This window comes from Polyodon spathula, chromosome 2, assembly GCF_017654505.1.
Source record: "Polyodon spathula isolate WHYD16114869_AA chromosome 2, ASM1765450v1, whole genome shotgun sequence".
In the NCBI taxonomy this organism is placed as follows: Eukaryota; Metazoa; Chordata; class Actinopteri; order Acipenseriformes; family Polyodontidae; genus Polyodon; species Polyodon spathula.
This window is the reverse complement of record NC_054535.1, coordinates 62,076,045-62,100,055: the sequence shown is the minus strand read 5'-3', so window position 1 is coordinate 62,100,055 and position 24,011 is coordinate 62,076,045. Positions and strand designations below refer to the sequence as shown.

Sequence of the window (24,011 nt, the reverse complement as noted above, 5' to 3'; positions counted from 1 at the left end):
AGCCAAAGAAGTCCAACCTAGCAAATTGCATAATATACATTGATGAGTATTAAATCTTGTATTTGTATTGTACCTCAATGCTGCATGATATAGCGAGTCCAGTTTACCTAAAGTTGATGGTAATGCAAACCTGTACACTGCATCACCAAAATCAATTTGCGAAAAAATCACACAAGCAATAAGCCTCGTTTTTGTTTCCATAACATATATAACATGTTCATATCATAGTGATGTTTATAGCGTATTCCCATGCCCAAGAGACGAGTGTGGAAACATGCACTCACCTCTATCCAGCACACTACAACTGCCTTCCGTTTCTTTAATGCGGTCCTATCAGCATATGGTAATGCATCAGTAATTAGAAACATGAGATGCAAATATATTCCAGGTGGACATTCAATATGCACAATCAAATCTGAATTGGGCGAAAGCCCTAATTAGTCTGAATATACCAATATCTGAGCGATAATTGCGATGCACTAGTTCCAATAACTGTGCACCGCTGGCTCAAAAAGTGTCGGAGTAACAGTCCACTCTGGAGTTGGGTACAATGGTACAAACGTACAATAGTACAGACCCCCCCCCCCCATCCGCACACACCAGATGGGCGGATCAGTTATGTGTTTTATCACTGAGTATTTTATTGATATGATGGACAGCGGTAGTGTGTTTACATATACACTTATATGTGTTCTTCACTGCTCCACAGGAATATCTGCATCCAATGTGTGCCATCAAAGTATAGAAATGAATATTGAGAGAAGGATGAAGAGGTTATGGAGGGTCCTCCCTTTATTTGCTGTGTGTTGTCACACATCTGTAAATTAATTGTATAAACACGTCATACACCCATCTTGTGGCCTGTTGCTTTATTTGGCTATTCAATAGGTTGCTGCGTATTACGGGTGTAGGGGTGAGCAGCTGCACTTCGGAGAGCCAATCACTGTCAGGGCTCTCTTGCTGTGAAAGGCATGCTTACGTTTTTAAAGCCAGACCGGTGATACAGTCAACCAATCAAAGCCCTGTATTTTCTCTGCAGCAGTCCATTCATAAGTTAGCTGAGACGGGTCAAACAGTTTTGTTAACTGCAATTTCTGGCCGTTTATGCAGCTGTCCAGTCTGCTGAATGTCGATGTTGCTAATTTTACAGAGACTGTTCATTTATTGAGAAATCATAGCAGGCTACAATTAACATTTTAGGGGCGTACTTAGAATTATAATTCTTACACAAAAAAAAAAATCCATTCCGGCGACACTCAAAACCTTACAAACTGGGCTTAATCGTGATGTTCAAATGGGTGAGTAGAATGAATAACATAACGCACTTCTTTGTGTTGTGTATATAAAAATGCTTGATTGATGTTTACTTTGCTGTTGAATGAACTTGTTACATTTACAAATCAGAGAGTGCGCTACCACAATAGACTTTGTCATGGCACGACTTAAAAAATTAGAAAAAAAAAACAGAAAGTATCCAAAGCCTTTTTTTTTTTTTTTAATTTTACTTCAAAAACATACAGCTATGTCAGATCAGCTGACCTTTAAAGTAACCTATATAGTATTTCCTCGTGATACAATAATATCCATATTTAATAAAACAGTGGCTTTATCAGTATATTTGAAAAGTCAACGTCTAGCTGTGGAGCCAGCTGTGTATTTGAATGGTCAATATGTATGTGTGCACAATATATTGTGTGGTCTTGTCTGCTGTCATATCGGTACATACTGTGGCAACACCAATGATAGCAGCTTGTCAGGGTAATGCCATTACTAATGGTTACTGTCCATCATTCTGCATTCTCGTTTGGCTGTTGTGTGCAGTTGCTATATTGGTAACGAATGCGTGGACGGTTTTGGGAGGCACAAACAGGTTTGCAAATTGCTCAGAAAATTGCTATATTCCAATGTCTCGCAACTGATTTGTGCCGTTTTGTGTCTCTCATTTTGTATCAAAGCACTGTTTTTTTGCGAGGCACAAATTTATCGAGGGGACTGAGCAAAGATCGAAGATCGGGCCCATGGTCTTTTTACAATGCACCACTCATATCCTGTCGCATTTGGTGTCAGAAACGGGACTTTTAGGATGCAGACAGTTGATGAAGAGGATGAATGGCATGTTCCTGGCGGCCAACCAGAAGAGGGACCTAGTGGCCAAACCAGCGGTGCCACTGCCCACGTGGTGACAATGTTGCTGGAGGATGATCCCGAGGCATACCTAACATCATTTGAAAGGCAGACGACACCAGCCCAATGTTCTCGGGAGTGGTGGTCTACCCAGCAGGGCCTTAATCTGATCGTGTAAGCCCAGGCAGCCTACCACGCCTTAACCCATGAGAACGCAAAGTAGCTATTAACAAAAATGTTATTTTGGATTTAACACCATTTTCTAAGGGGGGGGGGGGGATCAAGAACTTAAGGTCTTTTCTAAAAAAAATCTAGGATTTTCCAGGTTTTCCAGTACTTAATTTTATTTAATGAAATTCAAGAACTTTTCAGGATGTAAAATACTATCCCATGCATTATTCTCTATATCAGGGGTTTACAACTCTGGTCCTGAAGCGCCCCAAATCCTTAGATTTTATAGGTGTCTATGTCATCATTGGCTAAAGATCTGGAACACCTCTTATGCTTGACTAATTAAGCCATTAATTGCTGCAAGAAGACCCAGTAGCTCTCTAGACCAGGGTTGGAGGCCCCTGCTTTATATAATCTGCTTTTCAATGAAGAAACCAACAAAACCTCTAAGTGCATTTTTAAATGTGAACATTGCTTTAAAAATATCATCTGAATAAAATATGTATGTATGTATGGTCCACTGTGCAACAAATAGCATTTACACAAATATTAGGTTTAAACACGTTACCAATGAAACACCTCTGCTGTATGAAGCTATGCATGTCTGAGCAACTCCACTCCAGGCACACAGCATAGCAGGATACTGGTTGCTGGCTGGTTTGTTGGCATTACAGGCAATAGCAATCAACGCATTCCTTTGGTGATTTCCTGCTTTAGATCATACAACTCCCCTTCTATTTTAAACCAGTGTTCAGTGCACCACATGCTCTATTCTCATGGAGTATACTTTTATATAACAAGTACAATTTACAGAAAATAAAATTCAGAGAATTGCTCTCCTTAGATCCTGCTCTGCGTGTGACTATAACATAGCCACACTGTAAATACAATCAAAATGCGTTTTGGGATAGGTGATATTTCTGTTTACATTTGATGAAAAACTAAACGTACATAAAAGGGCAAACAACTGTAATATGCATGCAAAAAAATACACTTCCATTTTTGTATTATGCATAAAAATTAAAAGAAGAAAGCAAATTGACTTAAACACCAACAGGATGACTAAATACATTTGAAATGCAGTATATTAGTTTTATTGTTGCACTTGAAAGTATGTCTGGCAGCTTTTCAATCACCCACCACCTTGAATATCTCAAGGCTACATCACAATTCCAACTGAAGCATTAAAAAATCAATTAAGTTTCAGATAGATCTTTTAATGTTTGGCACTTTTTAGTCAACTGACTGAATGCTCTTTTGTAATATGTTGAGTTGTAGTTTGTCTGTCGGATGCAATTTGCTAATGTTTTGTTAAACACTCCAGGAATGTTTGAAAAATAGTAAAGAGCAAGTTGGTACAGGTCTGAAATATCCCGGTTAATTAACGTTGTTTTTATTCACTTTGTAAATCATTTGGTTTCAGTTATCACATCCTCGTTTAAAATCCAACTTTAAAACTCTGAAGTTAAAAGCACCCCTAAGGCCTTTATGGAACTCTCAAACGTGTCTTCTCTCCAAATACTGTACACTACCATATATTGTAACTATTATCCTGTCCTCCTCCAACACTGCTACAAGTGGGTGAAGGAAATATGTAGCTGTCTGCCACAGCCTGAGAGATACCACATAGACAGATGAGATAAAAGCATTTATAATAAAGGCAGAGACGGTGCTCACGGTTTAAAGGTGAGCTATACATGCCTAAAGTATGGATTATTCCAGGAGAGTGGGGGTCTACAGGCTTTGTCAACAATGTCCAAAACAACCAGTGACCAACCCTGCTTGCTCGCTCCACAAGTGAAACAGAAAAGAAATATATATGTATCTGTGACAGAGATCGAATGATGCTTGGTGTTAGATCTCTCTCCTGACCTGAAAGGGTACTAGATAAAGGGAGCAGAATACCCTGGACTAAAAGGCATGACACTTTATTCCTGTGGGCAGGTGGAAGTCAGCCAGCTAGGGAAAGGGACTGAGCTACAGTACCAGAACTCAATGACCCGAAGGGGAAACTGTGGCATCCACGGATTGGAGAAGCGGATGCGCTAGTTAACCAAAGGGTCATGAGCGAAGGTATAAAATAGGGGCATAGCAAAGTAATCTGTTCCTTGGTCAACGGTTAGTGTTAAACCTACAAGGAGTCTGTGTTGCCGTATTGTGAAACCGTGAGTTTGTCTTGTGTTTGTTATTGTTTGTTAACTGTTGTCTGTTTCTTAATAGACTACAAGTAGCACGATCCTGAGCTGTAGCGAAAGCCAGCATAAACCAGCATAAAGTCTCAGTCTCGTAATCAGGAACCTTTGTGACTGAAGGCTGGTCTTGATGACCCCCGAGACCTGGAAAACATAAAGTGTTAGTCCCTTACTCACAGGAGAGCTGCGGCAGCGGCTTGGATGCGGATGCAAACCCACAGGGGGGAGGAGACTGGCTCAGACTTGACGTGGGCCGAACATACTTGTGATCAAGTCCTTGAAGGAAGAAAATAAGATAAAGAGAGGCCCGTAGATGCTCTAAGAAAACAGATGTTAGTATAAATACAAAGCTTGAGAGAGTAGAGAAACTAAGGTTCCAGTATAGATGCAAATGCAGAAGAGTACATAATGCGAAAGGTAACACTATTGTGGCCGGGGGTCCCACTGGCTAGAGAGCTTGAATAGCGGATGCCTGAAAAACTAGGGACAGTCATCAATATCCTCCAGTGAACAGGATGACTGCAGGGGTGATGTTAGACCCGAAATACAAATTCAGGAAGTACCGGGACAAAACTGAGATGCTACGGCACTCAGAGTTTATTAAATAATAAATCAAAAGAGTTAAGAACGACAAAAGACACAAAACAAAAGGGCACGTTGGCCAAACAAACAAACAAAAAAACACTGACAAGTATCGTGCTGGTTAATAAACCAGCACGTTTAGCAATTGTTATTTCTGTGTTTTAGACTCACGTCTCACCTCTGACATGCAGCAGAGGGCGCCCCTACTCCAGGCAAGCTAGCTAGGGATTGCAGGGCTGAAATAATGTCTGATACAGACGTTTGAATGTACGTCTCAACTACTGATGAAGTCCAGCAACCTCAAGTTTTAATAATATGTTGATTTAGTCCTGCTCTGGCAGCTGAAGTTGCAGCTCCGATCCTAAAGGTGTGAGGAGTGAAGAAGTGCTGCAGCAGACCTGCTTTAGTTATGAGAGTGGTCAGATCAGATGAAAACCAGTTCTTAGTGGCAATGATCCTTGAGCAGTCAGTAAACAGTGGATCTGAGTGACTGGGTTTCTTGACAGCAATGAGTTTTGCCAGACACCTGTAAGGGCAAAGGGGACGGTTAATCTTTGATAATTAAATACAATGAAAAGGATGCAACCGTGAACTCCGCGCATCTTAGAAACCCAAAGGCTGCAGTTATGCAGGTTGCTTCCATTACAATGTCGTCTGTCATTACAGAGGATGGAAGTCATCTTAAGGAGGATATCTGTCGTGATCGGCATCCTGATAGGAGAAGTAGGTGCGAGAGACTTCTCGATTCTGCTGAGAGCCAGGCTGACTGCAGGAAGTGAAAGGAGGGTGGGTGCTGGGATGCACTAGAGTCGGTAATGGTGTTGAACTCCAGACAGATATGATCTAATGGTAGTGGGTGACAGCTGGAGGATGTCCCAGAAGTGCAAGATGAATGCCAGGATCCCGTTGTGGTTGAACTGTGCCAGGATGATTCGGTGCTGCCCGCAGAATTGGGAGTATGAATTCCATGCTGTTTTGTATGATTGCTGGAGCCAGAGCTGCTGTCCTGTAGCCCTGAGCAGAGAGACGTAAACTGGAAAGGGATTAATTTATTCCATGATGTGGTAATGGAAGAGAGTAGGGAAAGACGACGCTGCTGGCATGAGCTGGTGGAATTTGGAGATCTGCAAACGGCAGAGAGCATCGGCAACTTTATTAGAGGAACCGGGCACATGCCTGGCTTGAATTAAGAAATTGTTTGACACAGATAGCCATATGACACAAATAGCCATATAAGAGCTTCCGTCCAGAACATGATGAACTGTACTGAAGATCGTCCTTTATTGATTATGTGGCTGAACTGTCGCTACAGAACAGAATTGATATTTTAGACCAATAATGCAGTGGATTTCTGTTCAGGTGGTAGAACTGCTATTTCAGGGGGGCATTGGCTGAAAACCACTGATTGGCCAGGGTTGCCCCATAGCCTAGATGAGAAGCTTCCATGAACAGAGGAACATAGACAGCCTATTCCAATGCTGCAGATGTCGTGATGGAGGTTGGCGAGGTCAACTGAAGCTGCAGGTTGCAGCTCTCCTGATGGATGGAGCTGCTTAGAAGGCAGAGCTTCCGTCCAGAACTGTTGAAGGATGTGTGGCTGAGTTGCTGGACAATGCTGCTTCGAAGACTGGAGCAACGGCAGGTTGAGGTTGAGCAGAGTGCTGCAAGATGGAAGGAGCAGGGTTGAAAGGTGAGGCAGAGTATGTGCTGCTTGCGAGCACTGCTAGATACTTTGCAGCTACTGCCTGTGAGGCCGACTTGGCCTCTGGTACAGGGAGTCAAGAGTGGATGCTGAGGCTGGTTGGGAGCCTGACTTGAATGCTGAAGCTAGCAGGGAGCTTATCGTGAATGCTGAGGCCAGCTGGGAGCCTGACTTGAAAAGCTGGGAGCCTGACTTGAATGCAGAGGCGAGCTGGGAGCCTGACTTGAATGCAGAGGCGAGCTGGGAGCCTGACTTGAATGCAGCGGCGAGCTGGGAGCCTCACATGAATGCAGAGGCGAGCTGGGAGCCTCACATGAATGCAGAGGAGAGCTGGGAGCCTGACTTGAATGCAGAGGTGAGCTGGGATTTTGACTTGAATGCAGAGGCGAGCTGGGAGCTTGACGTGACTGCTGACGCTAGCTAGGAGCCTGCCGTAAATGCTGAGATTAGCTGCAGCCTGACAAATGCTGAGGCTGGCTAGGAGCCTGATGTAAATGCTGAGGCTAGCTAGGAGTCTAATGTGAATGCTGAGGCTAGCTGGGAGCCTTATTTGAATGCTGAGGCTAGCTGGGAGCCTGACATAAATGGCGAGGTTAGCTGGGAGCCTGACGTAAATGCTAAGGCTAACTGGGAGCCTGAAGTGCATGAAGATTTTGGAAGCTGCGCTCTATGTGGCTGTGCTGGTAGGAGGGGCTGCTTTGAAGGCAGAGTGGTTAGGTGAACATCAGCTGGATGCTGCTGGATGTGGCATGATTGTGCCAGCTGGGCTATGGCTGGCCACGAGAGTTGATGGCAGAATCTTGAAACAGGTGCGGGCTGACGCCAGGAATGGTGCTGAGGAGGAGAAGCGGAAAGGAAAGCAGGCGCAGCTGCACTGGAAGAGGTGACAAGAGTAGAAGATCCAAGAGTAGAGGCAGGTGAAGGATCCAGACAGTGTTCTGGTAGAGCCAGGCCGGTTGGGAGAGAGCCTTAAGATATTGCGCATGTTCATAGCTCTTTAAAGGCAAACAGAAGTCATGCATTAGCTACAGCAAGTTTTTTTTTTTTTTTTAATTCCACGTTAGATTGGTCTTGTTCAGTCTTTTGCATGAAATGTTGCTCCAGATTTTCATCTACATCTGGTCGGCATTCACTGGCTTGATCAACAGACGTACGTTTTGTTGCATCCATCTGAACGGTAACAGAGTCCAATGCATATTTATCTAAGAGGTGCAGTACATATTATAATTTATTTTTTATTTTTTGTATAAATAGCGAGGCATGCAATTGACATAATTTATATAGCAGAGTAAATGCCAAGTATTGCATGATTCAATTAAAGGATTACATGATTCAATTAAAGGATTACATGATTTTTCATTGATATCAAGATGGTAACCATAACTGTGATTGCTGCTAATAAAATTCTAACAATATTTTCATGGGTAAAACAGTGAAATATAGCAATAGATAGAAAGCACTGGTCTGGCAGCAATATGTAATATAATGACAAAGTACTGTATAGCAATGAATTGAGAACCCTTAGCTTTGATCAGCAGCTGGTTGCCATGGAGCCGGTGCTGGAGCGCAAGACTGAGAGGCAAGCAGGTATGTAGGCTCTGATGAAGCAGGACGAGCTGCTTTTTTGAGAGTTAAGCCTGATGTCGATGGTTGAGACAGCCTCGACCGGCGGCTGCAGTTAGCCCTTGATGTCAGCGAATATCTCTGGATGTAGGCTAGCAGGCTGGGTGGAGGCGTCCTCAGAGATGAGCGGGTCATCATACAGCGCTCAGAGGCGAAGGGCTGTGCTGGGGACTGCGAGGCAGACTCTGCAGCGCTGGGAAGCCGAGACGAGCGGTCCGGGCAACTGGAGTAGATCTGCCCAGCAGAGGGTGCATCACATAGCATCAGGAACATTGTGCTCCTGTCAGGCCCGGCTAGGATTGCCATGTCCTTGTCGAACAGCACTTTTAAAAGCTTGCTTGTAGAACACTACTTGTAATACTTTTTGTGAACAAGCTTTTACTTAACTGCAATGATATTTCACGGGAATGAGAAGGGCTGTCTTCCAAGTCAGATGGAAGGAAAGCCTTGATCGGCAACTCCATATTCGAACAAACAAGCAAGAGGGGTAATCTGAAAGAATGGTGCCATGTCCGTAAGGAAGGGAGATCCAAAGAGTGAGAGTCGTCAGCCAGAACCAGTAAAGAGAAATGATCAAACCAGGTACGTAGTAACAACAGTAAGGAAATCGGCAGCAAAACAAAGCTGAAAGAGATTGCTAGAAATGGGAGTGTTCTATAGAGGCAGGATAGATTGGTTAACCAATCAAGAGACAACACATCATGAAATTGATTGATGTGCTGGTTGAGATCAAGTTACAAATAGAGAAAAGAAGGAGGAGATAAGTCTCACCTCTCCTTTAAATTCAACCTAAAGGTTAACAAGTTTACCAAGATAGATTTATATAATAAATGAGCTGTGTTACACTGCAAAAATACTTTATACCAACTGTCATAAATGTGTTAATAGCTTAAATTACAAAAAAAGGAAAAACAAAAAGATTAAAATAAATAAATGAAATAAATTTAAAAAATAAAATAAAAAAATCTGCATTGATCACATCAGAAGCCCCGGGGACTGAGTAAAAGTGGAAATCCGCCAATTAAAGGAGATTTTTAATCTCTGCACCAGTGATGCTGCTATCACAATTGTTCTTTTGAATATAATCATTATATACAGTGGCTTGCGAAAGTATTGACCCCCCTTGGCATTTTTCCTATTTTGTTGCCTTACAACCTGGAATTAAAATGGATTTTAATTTGGATTTCATGTAATGGACATACACAAAATAGTCCAAATTGGTGAAGTGAAATGAAAAAAATAACTTGTTTAAAAAAATTCTAAAAAATAAATAACAGAAAAGTGGTGCGCGCATATGTATTCACCCCCTTTGCTATTGAGCCTCTAAATAAGATCTGGTGCAACCAATTACCTTCAGAAGTCACATAATTAGTTAAATAAAGTCCACCTGTGTGCAATATAAGTGTCACATGATCTGTCACATGATCTCAGTATATATACACCTGTTCTGAAAGGCCCTAAAGTCTGCAACACCACCAAACAAGCGGCACCATGAAGACCAAGGAGCTCTCCAAACAGGTCAGGGTTGGGTTATAAAAAAATATCCGAAACTTTGAACATCCCACAGAGCACCATTAAAGCCATTATTAAAAAATGGAAAGAATATGGCACCACAACAAACCTGGCAAGAGAGGGCCGCCCACCAAAACTCACGGACCAGGCAAGGAGGGCATTAATCAGAGAGGCAACAAAGAGACCAAAGATAACCCTGAAGGCGCTGCAAAGTTCCACAGCGGAGATTGGAGTATCTGTCCATAGGACCACTTTAAGCCGTACACTCCACAGAGCTGGGCTTTACGGAAGAGTGACCAGAAAAAAGCCATTGCTTAAAGAAAAAAATAAGCAAACATGTTTGGTGTTCGCCAAAAGGCATGTGGGAGACTCCCCAAACATATGGAAGAAGGTCCTCTGGTCAGATGAGACTAAAATTGAGCTTTTTGGCCATCAACGAAAACGCTATGCCTGGCGCAAACCCAACACCTCTCATCACCCCGAGAACACCATCCCCACAGTGAAGCATGGTGCTGCCACCACCATGCTTCACTGTGGGGATGTTTTTCATCGGCAGGGACTGGTCAGAAATGAAGGAATGATGGATGGCGCTAAATATAGGGAAATTCTTGAGGGAAACCTGTTTCAGTCTTCCAGAGATTTGAGACTGGGACGGAGGTTCATCTGCGCCAGGAGTGGCATAAAGTCACCCAACATCAATGTGAAAGACTGGTGGAGAGCATGCAAAGACGCATGAAAGCTGTGCTTGAAAATCAGGGTCATTCCACCAAATATTTATTTCTGAACTCTTCCTAAGTTAAAACATTAGTATTGTGTTGTTTAAAAATGAATATGAGCTTATTTTCTTTGCATTATTCGAGGTCTGACAACACTGCATCTTTTTTGTTATTTTGACCAGTTGTCATTTTCAGCAAATAAATGCTCTAAATGACAATATTTTTATTTGGAATTTGGGAGAAATGTTGTCAGTAGTTTATAGAATAAAACAAAAATGTTCATTTCACCCAAACACATACCTATATATAGTAAAACCAGAGAAACTGATAATTTTGCAGTGGTTTCAAGCAGGTGTACTCAAACTTTTGACTGGTACTGTATGTGTGTGTGTGTGTGTGTGTATGTGTGTGTGTGTGTGTGTGTGTGTGGATATATATTATATATATATATATATATATATATATAATATATATATATAAAATTAGGTATTTTCATGAACAATTGTAGAGCTAAATTTAGTGAATGGCAGTTTATTTTACTATAGTCAAGTAAGCTGCAGTACATTCCACTTTTAATTCTCTCTCTCTCTCTGTGTTGCATGCTGAGAGTGCGGGATGTTTGATTGAGCTATGGCAGGTGAGGTAAGGGAGAATCTTATTTCTTTATTTATAGACTAGTGTTATTTACTGATTGCACTGAATTGAAACATTTTACTGCTCTTTATTGGTGTTCTTTTTAGGGCCATTATGGCCCAAAACTGGGGGGAGCTCCCCCGTTTTCGTTTGAATCCTTGTCTCGTAGGCATGATGTGAAGATAGTTACAGAGGAATAAGTATCTGTGGAAGAATGTGTTCTTGCTGTGGGGAAGGTAGTTGGGTGTAAAGATGTGAAGTCCATGTCTCAAATGAATCGGGCAGTAGTTATTTTTTTAATAAATTAAATTCTTGTGAATATGGATGGTACAGGAGAGTGTTGTTATTAATGACACTTCCTCCGTTCTGCCGCTGGCTTCAGCTGTAAGCAGGATCATCATTTCCAATGTTCCCTCGTTCATGAGGAATGTGATTCTGGAGCAAGAGCTCCTTCAATATGGTAAACTAATGTCACTGATAAAATGTTTAAGTCTTGGGTTTAAGCGCCGGAAATAAAACATGTAGTTTCTTTTCAGAGGCAAGTAACAATGACAATGAATGAACCAAACATAGTGATAAACACTGTAATTAAATTTAATATTAACGGTAGTGTTTATAATGTATTTGTAACTTCTGAGGACATTAAATGTTTTGTTTTTGGTAAAGTGGAGCACATGAAGAGAATGGGTCCTGATAAAGACAATGAGGGTCAGAAGAGAGAGGAAGGTGCTGATAGTAATAGCGGGGATGAAAGGCCTGCGCCACGGGAGGTGGCGGTGGGTGTAACGGAGCCAGGTAATGCAGCGGCCACAGGTGTGGAGGTGGAAGTAGAGGCGCCGGCAGTAGCAGAACTAGAGCCTGGTGGGAGTGCGGAAAATGAAGTGGTGATCAAGGAACAGCAGGGACAGATGACAGTGCAAGAAGTTGAAGTGAAGTCTGTAATGTAAACATGACTTTAAAAGGAGGACAGTAATGAAAATAACGAGAGTGATTTTAAGATCCCAGGGAAAAAGAGAGAAAAAAAAAGTGTATCAAAGAGGTCGTTGGAGGACACTATGTAGAGCGGTTCAGGGGAGAGAGCAGCGTGCCGGCCTCGGTTAAACATAGAGAGGAGGGAGGAGAGTGAGAGGTAGAGCTATGTCTCGGATTCCTCCTATCTATCAGAACTGAGTAGTCAGTCACGGCAGGAGGGATATGATCCAGTTAAGATTGCGGATTTCCTAGATGCCACAAAGGGGCAAAGAGGAGTGAAAGAAGGGGACTACTTTCCAGACTTGGAGCTGAACAAGCTGAACAAACAACAGCATTACTGTTTTAAAAAAATGGCAACAAAAATTCTTTGGGTTGCTTTTCTCGTGTGTTGGGCTGTATCTTTTCTTAATATCTATAGATAAATTAATATTAGGCACTTTTAATATTAATGGGGCTAGAAGTGGACATAAAATAGTGTGTGTGTTTGAAAGTAAAAGAAAATAAAATAGATGTGTAGTTTATCCAGGAAACACACAGTGACATAAATAATGGGTGTGAGTGGAAACAAGAGTCGAAAGAAGAGAGTGTGTTTAGTCACGGTTCAACCTTTAGTGCGGGAGTGGCAGTCCTGTTATCAGAGAAATGGTTGTGGAGAGGATGGTAAAAGTTATAAGGATTGACAAACATAGTTTTTGCTTTATAAATGTTTACACTCCCAATGACGGTAAAGAGAGAATTGAGTTTTTTAAGATTCTAAAAAATACTTTATCTGAGTGTCTACATCTGGGGTGGGGGGGGTGGGGGATTTCAATTGTACTGAAGACGATGTGTTAGATCAGAATCATGCAGAGCCACACCCCCAGTCTGCTTGGGAACTTTCTGCTGTCTTGAACTGTTTTGATTTGGTGGATGTGTGGAGGAATAAAATAGGTCGAGATCGGAAGTATACTTCGATGAGAGCGGGTTACACCATAGTATCGGGTGCCAGGCTGGACCGGGTCGATGTATATAAAGATCAGATCAATTTTATTGAAAATTGTAAAATAATACCAAATCAGCTGTCAAATCACAGTATTATGTTGGTTAAAGTGGTTTTTCCTGATTCTAGAACACGTAGTCCCTTTTGGCATTTTAATATAGAATTTTTGAAAGATGCTCATTTTATGAATTGTTTTCATTTTTGGGGGGAAAAGTTGAGAAGAGAAAGGGATGCTTGTCCTACATGGTGGCAATGGTGGAATGTGGGAAAAGTTCAAATAAAACAGTTTTGCCAAAACTATACTAAAGATACTAAAATTTGGAATCTCTGCAGAACACAGTTTTAATTGAGCAGATTAGTTTAAAAAAGAAAATGTTACAGGAGTTGCTAGACCTGAGGGTGCAGGGGGCGCTGATGCATTCTCGTTTCCAGCACATAAATGAAACGGTGCCACATCACAGTACTTCTATGGTTTAGAGAGGTTTACTTCTTTGTTTAAAAATGGACTCCAGAGAAGAGCTGCGGCAGCCGGCAGTAATCAGGCGCTGTGCCAGGTCTTTTTAAAAGCACCTTTACGCTGCGGAAACTGTTTACCAGGGTGGGAAGGAAAAGCAGCTTTTCCATGGACTGTCACAGGTCCTGAGGAGAGCAAAATAGATCTTGAGGATCCTTTCAGCCTGGAGAAACTGTTCACTGCCCTTGGGGACTGCATGAAGATGTAGAAGCATTTGTTATTGATGCTATTCGAACAAAGATGGTCTACTGCAAAACTGATCATTGGGACTGCATATTGGGAGCTCCTGGGATTGATGGTTTGCCGGTGGAGTTTTTTAAGGCTTTTTCGGGAAAGCTGGGAGAGGATATATTGCAGGTATTAGAGGAGAGCATCAGATAGGGGCAGCTGCCTCTGAGTTGCCGGTGAGCTGTTCTGATTCTGCTGCCTAAGAAGGGGGACCTTTGCTCTATAAAGAACTGGAGGCCAGTCAGTTTGCTATGTACGGATTATAAAATATTTTCAAAATCTGTGGCAGATAGACTAAAGAAGGTGATGGGGCAGATAATGCACCAGGACCAGACATACTGCATTCCAAGCAGGTCAATATATGTGTTTATTGTTAGAGATATAATGGAGGCCTCCAAGTTGTTTGGGTTTGATGCTGGGATTGTATATCTGGATCAGGAGAAGGCATTTGATCGGGTAGACGATGGATATTTCCAAGAAACCCTAGGAGCTTTTGGATTTGGTCTTGTTTTTAAATCTTATATTGCGCTCTGTTATTGCAACATGTTTAGTATACTGAAAGTAAATGGGGTTTTGAGCTCTCCATTTCAGGTGTGCAGAGGGGTGCGTCAGGGGTGTCTCTTATCAGGGATGCTGTATTCTCTAGCCATAGAGCCTCTAGTGGACAGACTGCATAATGAACCAGTAAGAGTAAGAGCTTATGTTGATGATCTTTGTCAGAGGGCACAGTGATGTGCAGGAGTTCTGTCGGTGTCTGAAGGCGTTCCAGAGGACGTATTTTGCGCATATAAATTGGGAAAAGAGCAGCGGCACTCTGCTGGGCCGTTGGCAGGGAAAGGTGCCTCCTGTCATGACGGGGGGTTTGCAGTGGAGGCCAGGTGCAGTGAAGGTACTTGGTGTTTTTGTAGGAATAGACAGAGTAGCTAGTTTACAGAAATGGGAGGGGGTGGTGGAGAAAGTTAAAGGCTGCAAAAGTGGCGCTGGCTGCTCCCTCAGCTTTCTTACAGGGGGAGAGTATTGATAATTAACAACCTGGTAGCGTCCAAGTGTACCTAGAAGAATTGATGCTGTCTTGAAGGCAAAGGGTGGTCACACAAATATTGATTTGATGTAATTTTTCTTCTGTTCACTCACTTTGCACTTTGTTAATTGATAAATAAAAACTATTAACATGTCTATTTTTGAAAGCATTCTTACTTTACAGCATTTTTTCACACCTGCCTAAAACTTTTGCACAGTACTGTGTGTGTATGTGTGTGTGTGTGTGTGTGTGTATATATATATATATATATATATATATATATATATATATATATATATATATATATATATATATATATTTTTTTTTTTTTTACAGACTCTTGAAAACGGATGAGCTGCCTGTGTTTGACAGTGACGGTACATTATTTGCTTGCACTGACTGTAATAACTATTGAGTTTTACATGCAAAATTGGTTTGTATTTACTTTGTATTACATGTATTGCTTTATCATCAGTTTTTTTTTTTTTCTATCAACAGTGTTTTTTTCTTCTGCTGAACATATACTTTATTTTTTACTTGCCGTGTTCGCAACATGTAGGCTACGATATTCTGCTATACATAAAAGAGCTTGTTTTCATACTTGTTTTTACTATTTGTGGTTGTATTGAAATTTTTTCAATAATGTTTGCATATAATAATATAGTAGTATGATTAGTGTTTGCTGCATGCTTATTTATTTTACAGTGTATGCTGAAAATAAAAATGTGCTTTTCGTGCACTTTTGTAAATGTAAGAAATACTTAACAATAATAATAATAATAATAAATAATAATAATAATAATAATAATAATAAATAATCAACTACATTTTCACTTGTATGTATTTGTATATTTTCAGTGCAAAAGGTTTTGCATAAGACTTGACAAAGTACTTATGATATTTTGCTTAGTCCGGCCAGCTTCCATAAGATGGCGCTGTTTGGGGCATTTTTACATACAGACTATAGTTCGGACAAACCCTTGTAGCTTGTCAACGGTAAAAGATATTTGAAAACTGTATTTTTATTTGAAATCCTCATAAAATTTGATAACTGTAACAACCAGATTTTTTTTTTCTATCTAACTTGGAAAGTGGTTGATATTAGCAGTTATTAAAAAAAAAAAAAAAAATATATATATATATATATATATATATATATATATATATATATATATATATATATATATATTTTTTTTTTTTCAGTTTTTTTTTTTGGGGGGCGTGGCTTATATATTTATTGTTTTTATATTCCACTAGTTAACTATTTATATCATTGAAAACAGCTACTTCAGACATTTCTATTAATATATTGGGTTTAAAATTCTGATTTAAGGTTACCAAACAACAAGCAATAAAACACAACATGTGCATGTCCAAATATGGGAATTCTGATTAGGCAGCAAAGGGTTAAGGGGCTGAATACTTATGCAACCAGTACACTTCATTTTGTACATTTTCTTTGCAGTTTTGCTGAAATTTAACCTCCTTCTCATATAACAGTGTTCAGGTTAACCACCACACCTTTGAATAAAAAAAGTTTGTTTGAAAAAACTGTGCATAAGTGACTTGTAATTCAACAAAATGGGACATTATTGGTAGGGGGTGAATACTGCAAACCACTGTATGTTTGAATGCATTTTAGATATCTTAACAACTAAAGATCTGCACAATTAAACATATCTAATTCAATTTAAGATATCTCGAAATGTTTTACAGGTATCTCTAAATATTTAAAGATACCTTAAAATGCAATTTGTGCAATCTCTAAATCAGGGGTCTCCAACCCTGGTCCTAGAGAGCCCCTATCCAACAGGTTTTCTAGGTGTCTTTACATCATCAGTGGCTAAAGATCTGGGACTCTGTTAATCTTGACTAATTAAACCAATAATTTGTTCAATTAAGTAACAGAGATTGGTTGAAATGAAAACCAGAGCCAGCCAGCTCTCTGGGACCAAGGTTGGAGCCCCTGCTCTAATGATAAATTTCGCTTGCCATACTCAGTTGCTATACCTCATTCACATGATATCTGTACACTTGTGCTTCTTGGGATATTTCACCTCATCAGTGTATTGTTGCTCAAAGCATTTAACTGGCAGAAGTGTCAGTCAATAGGGGAACTGGCTAGTTGGAAATAGTTAATGTAAGGAAAGAAGTCATTAAAGGGGTGGCGACCATATCTCTTTCCAGGTGAAATGACCAAGCAGGTAGGCTCAACTGTACAACACAAACTGAAAGCATAGGTTGAAAATAAATAATTAGGCCTATTTAACCAAATGTAGTACCAGATATCATATCTTAAAATGAAAATACATACAATATGTTTCGTTCAAACCTGTGCTTTATAATGAATGAATGTGCAGAGCAGGTAAGATTTATGAAATTATTTTGTTAACTACCAAAACTTTAAAACTACACTTTAAAACTATACATATTTTATTTTAAACATTTTAGCAAATCCGAGCCAATTGAATACATGTCTGTAAACAAAAGAAAACAAACATATTACACTTTTAAGAGCTGGCAAAACTGAAACAGTAAGTATAGTACTAACATGGAATCACACCCAGCTTACAAAACCAAACTTGACTGGAAGTTCAACGTATATTGGCAAATAACTACTGTAACACATTGTGGGTAATGTATGTCATTACTGTAGCAATTTATTAAAATAATACAATTATATACAATTCTGAGCATTATCAGTTTGAGGAAATTAAGGGAAGGGTTGGTTCAAGATGTTTAGGAAACTCAGCAAGCAAATGCCACCAATCAATACAAATAAGCAACATAAACACCTGTATTTCAATGCAAAATACACTAAAAAAAAAAAAAAAAAAAAAAAAAAAAAAAGATTACTTAATACACTCTACTCCAAGTTTCCCCCTCTGTAATCTTTAATATTACAGCATAGTATCTCCCTATTTAAACCTGCTTTTTGCTGTGAAAGGGCGGCGGTTGGGCGTGAACCTATGACCCTACGAAACAGGTCTGACCGACTTACAGCAGTCAGTGGGATAAGTCTGTTCTACACCTGGGTGGGTGCATTATCACGTCTTGTGCATTTACACTTCAGGTCATCTCCTAAGGCTACTTTTTGTCCGTCTGAATACCATCGAAAAATGCTTTATGCTTACTGGTAGAAGTAAAATATACGTGACTATTTTTAATGCATGTATATTTTTCAGTTCGTAATGAACGGTACTCAAGAAATCATAAGGCGAGTCCATGGCTAATACATAGCATATGTGAATTAAGCTGTTACCTGATAAAGCCCTGATAAACGCCACGGGAAGTCAATTTTCCAGTTAATACCCAATACTTTCATGTACTATAAATCGCCTTATGACTGATTACAGCTGCGTAATTAGTTACATTAATTTTAACACAACGTGTAACGTGGTTTGCTTTACCTCCCCATATCCCAAGTTTGAGCTGCGAACTGTCCAGGTTCACCACGTAGTCTCCTAGGAACCTGTTCAATACATCTATCACCACGGACTCGAACACCATGATGCAGTCTTCACTCCCTAGTAACCATGTGTAAGTATAGTACACTACAAAATATCCCTCCCTAGTACACTACAAAATATATACCCTCGTATTTCCTGAAATAAACAAACACACCACCGGATGATGCTTCCTGTCGCGCGCACGCTTCACGGTGACTGGAAAGCTCGCACGCTACCTGCGAGAGCCTTTATCACAAACAGTCTTGTGTGTGTTTGAAGAAACATCATGCTCGCTCATTGCTTTTTAAGAATGAGTATGTTGCTTGCTACAATGTTGCAAAATTAAGTTGTAGTAGTAATGTACTTTAATTACCACACTCAGCATAGAGGGAAAAGATTATTATTATTGTTATTGCAGACATTTGTCAGTAGTCAGTCCATGAATGTATCTTTGCACACGTGAATTATGATGATGATTATAAGAAAGGTGATCTCAGCAACAGTACAGATAATAATAATAATAATAATAATAATAATAATAATAATAATAATAATAATAATAATAATAAAAATAGCTAATTTCAGTACACTCCCGGGTGTACACTTATTGCTACTGTTTTATTGAGTTTATTGTTAATAATAATAAATTTAATAATGAATTAGATCGCCGTTAGAAGTACATTAGGTTTAGTCATTGTTCTTCCTTTTATATAGCCTACACACTGTGTCAGAATGGCTCTATTTATTGACGTTGTTGATGTAGTTTAACATGATGGATTCGGATGCTTGCCCCCGCTCGCTGCTCTGCCTACTGGGCTAATCCCTCCAGAAGGGAACACCTACTAAATAAATTATTTGTAGATTCATTCCGAATATAAACAAAATGAAAACGCCTGGCACACTGAGGAATAAGCACGTATGTCTGTCTGTGTTAATCACATAATAAAAAAATGTTCTTCATAACCTTATTACCTTTTTCAAAACATTTGTTTTCACTGCAGATGCCATAAACTACAGCAAGCTGTTGTTTACGTTATTTTGACAAAAGGTATTATCTGAAAACGGGGTCTATTTTAATATTTTGAAAAAATGTCGGGACAGCGGGACCTTAGATTGAATATGGGTGTAGTATCGAATTCTATTTCCCCATGGAATTAGAGCATAAGAAAGTTTACAAACGAGAGGAGGCCATTCGGCCCATCTTGCTGGTTTGGTTATTAGCTTATTGATCCCAGAATCTCATCAAGCAGCTTCTTGAAGGATCCCAGGGTGTCAGCTTCAATAACATTACATGGGAATTAGTTCCAGACCCTCACAATACTCTGTGTAAAAAAAGTGCCTCCTATTTAGTGTTCTGAATGCCCCTTATCTAATCTCCATTTGTGACCCCTGGTCCTTGTTTTTTTTTTTTTTTTTTTTCAGGTTGAAAAAGGCCCTTGGGTTGACATTGTCAACACCTTTTAGAATTTTGAATTCAGTGTCCTCTGCTGATTATGCACATGTGCAGATCTAATCCAGTCACTATGTGTCTTCTAGGTCAGGGGTGCCCAATCCTAGTTCTGGAGGGCCGCTGTCTTTTGTTTCAACTGTCCCCTAAATTACTTAATTGGACCAATTAAGCAATTTAGAGTACAGTTGAACAAAAACCTGGAGGGACACTGGCCCTCCAGTACCAGGATTGGGCAAACCTGTTCTAGGGCACTTGGAAATTCAAAATGCATACTGTCCCACTTGTGACATTCCAGCAGGCATTTATTAACACTAAATAGCCTATAATGCGACTCTTGTATTATGAAACCAACTGAAACCATTTTTCATGACTGGATGCTGTATACTGCAGCCGTGGAAAGTGGTTCCCACCCCCTAGAGTGCGTCTTCTAGGGCAGTGGTTCCCAAACCGGTCCTTTGGACCCACTGTGTCTGCTGGTTTCTATTCCAACTGAGCTCTCAATTACTTAACGAAACCCTGAATTGAATGGACAATTTGCTGATTTAAACCTTTTTAATTGTTTTCAGCTCTTAACAGTTGCATATTTAATTTAGCGATACCATTTTATAAGTAACTTGAACTCTGCAACTGTTGAAGAGCTAAAAGGTCTAATTAAGTAAATGGTCAGTTCAATTAACGGTCTAGTTAAGTAATTGAGAGCTCAGTTGGAAATGTTTTTAACACGGTTGTCAACACAACAACTGTCCTTTGCATGTGAAATGTTTTTACATCGTAGACAGATTTACATGTGTTAAATCAAATTGTTTGAATACAACATTAGTATAAATTGCAGAACTGCATAAATTAATACATTTTAAAACACATTTGGACATATTCACAAAGCATACACAGTGGGTCCCCAGGACAAGGATTGGGAACCACTGTTATAGGGTACCTGGAAATGAAAATGCTTACTGTCTACTCCTGACGTTTCAGCATGTATTTGTAAACACTGCATAGCCTACAATGTGACTCATGAAAGAGCACGTATTTATATAAGCTTGTGATTTATCGGATTGCCAGCTCTGAGTGTTTTATTTAGAAAGTGCAGATATTATGAAAAAAAAAAGTTCTATTGCTACCTTGTCGATTTTAGTGTAATAACTTTTCAACTTCTGTGCTTTTCAACTTACTCTTTCAACGTTACATTGTGTGTGTTTGGTGTATTATTAAAATGTATGGAGTTCGCTGCATGTTTCTCAAGAGCTGCTGATCAATATCAGCCCCTGCGCTTTACCACCGTGAACCTGCTTGGACAAAATCGGCAGCGACATGTAGTGGTGGCTGGAAAAAGATACCCCTGTACATGTGCATGAGCAGGGGCACTGAATTCTTGAGGAACAGAATTCGATACCACACTGGCACGTCTTGTCACCCTAAGGATGGTAGGATTGTTTTGCTAAAGTGATACATTGCACGTACACAACAGCTTCATAGAGAGAATAATATTTAAATTGGCCGACTGGGGGGCTGAAAATCAGTTTTGCAATCTGATAGTGACTTTTAGAGTAGATTACATTTGTGATTTAAAGGTAGGATTTAATTAATGTGTAGTTGCTTCTAGAAGAGGGGGTGTCTTGAGCATTTGTCAGAAGGAAGCAAAATACATCTTAATCGCACACTGTACTGTTACCAGCCCAATACACATGGTTGACACCAACATGTGGGCACTACTGATGAGATTAGATAGAAATGTTGTTTATAAATGGTGGTGACATTTAAAAAGGGATCCCACAAAGTCTAAGTAGCAATTCATTATAGGGAATATCACAAAGCTGGACACATGTAAAACAATAGGTCGTATAATCATGTTCATTTTGAGCAACTGTGTGGGCTGCTTGCATTTCAAAGCAAATGACAAAGTGGATCTTAAATGCCCGCACTATGCATCTGAATAGGATTTTGGAACTAAAGGTAAAACCATAATTGAAAATAACAACAAAAATACATAAATATTTTTTTTTGAAATTACAAAGGGTCTATTGTAAATTGTAATGTTATCCAAATGAAGAAAAAGGTGGTTCCTATATGAGTAATAAGAGTGACACTAAGGGTAGGTATTACCCTTTTCAAACCTATTTTGTAAATCAAATCAATTATCTAGCATATACATTCTTCTTGTTTTTAACACGGTTGTCAACACAATAACTGTCCTTTGCATGTGAAATGTTTTTGCGTCGTAGACAGATTTCCATGTGTTAAATCAAATTGTTTGAATACAACATTAGTATAAATTGCAGAACTGCATAAATTAATACATTTTAAAACACATTTGGACATATTCACAAAGCATTTGCATGTTGGAACTTTTTATTTTTGTGAAGATTATCAGCAAGAGTGTGTTGACTTTAACATGGTATATGGTCCTGTATAAGTAAGTTGCTGCTATTTGTTTTATTGTAGAACAAACATGCGTCAGTAAAATAATTGATTTTAAATTTCACATCTCTGTTCTGACATGTGTTACTCTTTACAAAGGCAATAACTGAAAAAGAGGCATTACATTAACACCCAACACTGTGTCTCGTTTGAGGTTACATGCCTTGTTTAAGACCTTTAGTTTCAAGGACATGCTCTGGAGATCTTCCTCTGTGACCTCATCAAAAAAGAAGTCCTTGTTAAAAATGGGATTCCTGCTGTTTTTTATGATTGTACTTTGCTGTCTCTGCATCTTCCCTGGGGTCAGACACATGATGACACAGCAGTGAACGCACTTCTCCTCAAAAGAACTGTCATACAGATCTTCCACAGAAACTACCCGAACCCGGAGCGTGGCGCTGCCTGGGTCGTACTCTGTGGACAACCGAACCATTCCCCTGCCGTGGAGCTGGATTAGGTGCTCTTTCTGGAGATGCTCCTGGCACTGAAGCAGGTCGAGAGAGAACAATACAGGAGGGGCCAGGGAGCAACAAAGAGCAGACACTGTGAAAAAAGCCTTCTTTGAGGCACTGGGACTGGTGTCTGCGGAGCTACATTCATCCGTAGAGAAGGAGCTATTACCCCCTAGAGATTGCTTGGAGGTGGATCTAGAAGACTCGCCCAAAGAGCTCTCTTGACCAAACATTTTTAACAGAGAGGACCCCGGTAGGGATTGAGGCAGCAAAGGAGAACTGTAAGGTGAAGACTCATTGGAAGACTGTGTATCACTGTCAGGGATACCCTGCTTGGAGAGCAACTTACAGGGGTGACATGGAGGTGGACTTATATCAGAAGAGTTTAAGAAGCTTGGGGACCCTGTTGGAGACAGTAGCTGTTTACTGGGGAAGCTGCCCTGCTTTCGCAGAGCATAGCTTGTTAAGTCTACATGAAATAAGGACTCTTTTCTCCTGGTATTGGGGCTTTCAAAGAAACCAGAAAGACGGTAGTATGAGGCTCTGTGAGGCAGTAACATTGATGGAGGATAAGGGGCATTCTCTCCTAGTTTATTTCTGTGCATGTTTATTTTGCTGTCTTCATTGACATCCTCAGCACTCTCTATTTGTATGGTGTGCTGATTGGCCAACTTTACAAGGTCCCTTCTCTCGTCTCTTTTGCTGAAACTTCCTGACCTAACATGGAGCAGGGGAATCTTTGTGCAACGCTGGATGCTGTTTTCAGAGGCAGAGTGGTTTATCTTGTATTTTTCTGGAAGTTGTTTAGAATTCCCAGAGTCTTTGGAAAGCTTTGGCGGTATAAAGAAATCTGGGATTTTGTCTGGTGTAAGGACATTGCTGGGCAGTTTGTTGGAGAGGCTGGCTTTTGCAGTGATGTCCTCACAAGGTGAAAGTCTGTTACCATCAAAAGGAATGTGGTTTTCAACCGTTTCTCGAATTATTTCAATTAACCACATATTCACAATGTTTGCACTCAAATGTAGCTTTTCAGGAGCCAGCACAACCCTGTAAAGAAAAAAAAAAATTGGATGAAAATAAGCTATTGTTGAATGTTTTGAACTTTTTCAACATTAAATTATATACTGTGTTACATGTACAGTTGTTTGTGGTTTTTTTTTTCTGGTTTAAAAACTTACAGAAGACTCCTGCTATTACAAGTCAGTTGGACCGGACCTGTTCAGATCACTTTTTTGTTCGGAACACTGATCGTAATCCACAATACTAAAACGTA

General features: G+C 40.0%; 2 protein-coding genes across 2 annotated transcripts in view; both read right to left on the bottom strand.

Moving 5' to 3' along the window:
• Positions 1–18,551, bottom strand: part of LOC121326825 (vacuolar protein sorting-associated protein 13A-like) — a 120,378-nt gene extending 101,827 nt beyond the window's left edge. The window contains 1 exon segment of the mRNA XM_041270379.1: positions 18,380–18,551. Coding sequence (XP_041126313.1) covers positions 18,380–18,479 — 100 coding nt within the window. The 5' untranslated portion in view covers positions 18,480–18,551.
• A 3,826-nt stretch (positions 18,552–22,377) lies between these two features.
• Positions 22,378–23,736, bottom strand: LOC121326823 (C2 calcium-dependent domain-containing protein 4C-like). The gene is made up of 2 exons (XM_041270364.1): positions 23,461–23,736; positions 22,378–23,082 (listed from the first exon to the last, which is right to left on the bottom strand). The coding sequence occupies exons 1-2, from the start codon at positions 23,734–23,736 to the stop codon at positions 22,378–22,380; spliced, it is 981 nt and encodes a 326-aa protein (XP_041126298.1).
• Between the last annotated feature and the right edge of the window lie 275 nt (positions 23,737–24,011).

What these genes read in the sequence shown, in the direction of transcription:
- LOC121326823 (XM_041270364.1), bottom strand. Translation starts at nt 23,736, where the DNA reads ATGTGGTTAATTGAAATAATTCGAGAAACGGTTGAAAACCACATTCCT. An exon ending in CAAAGATTCCCCTGCTCCAT is followed by an intron (nt 23,083 to 23,460) that starts GTTAGGTCAGGA and finishes CACCCCTGTAAG; the next exon opens with TTGCTCTCCAAGCAGGGTAT.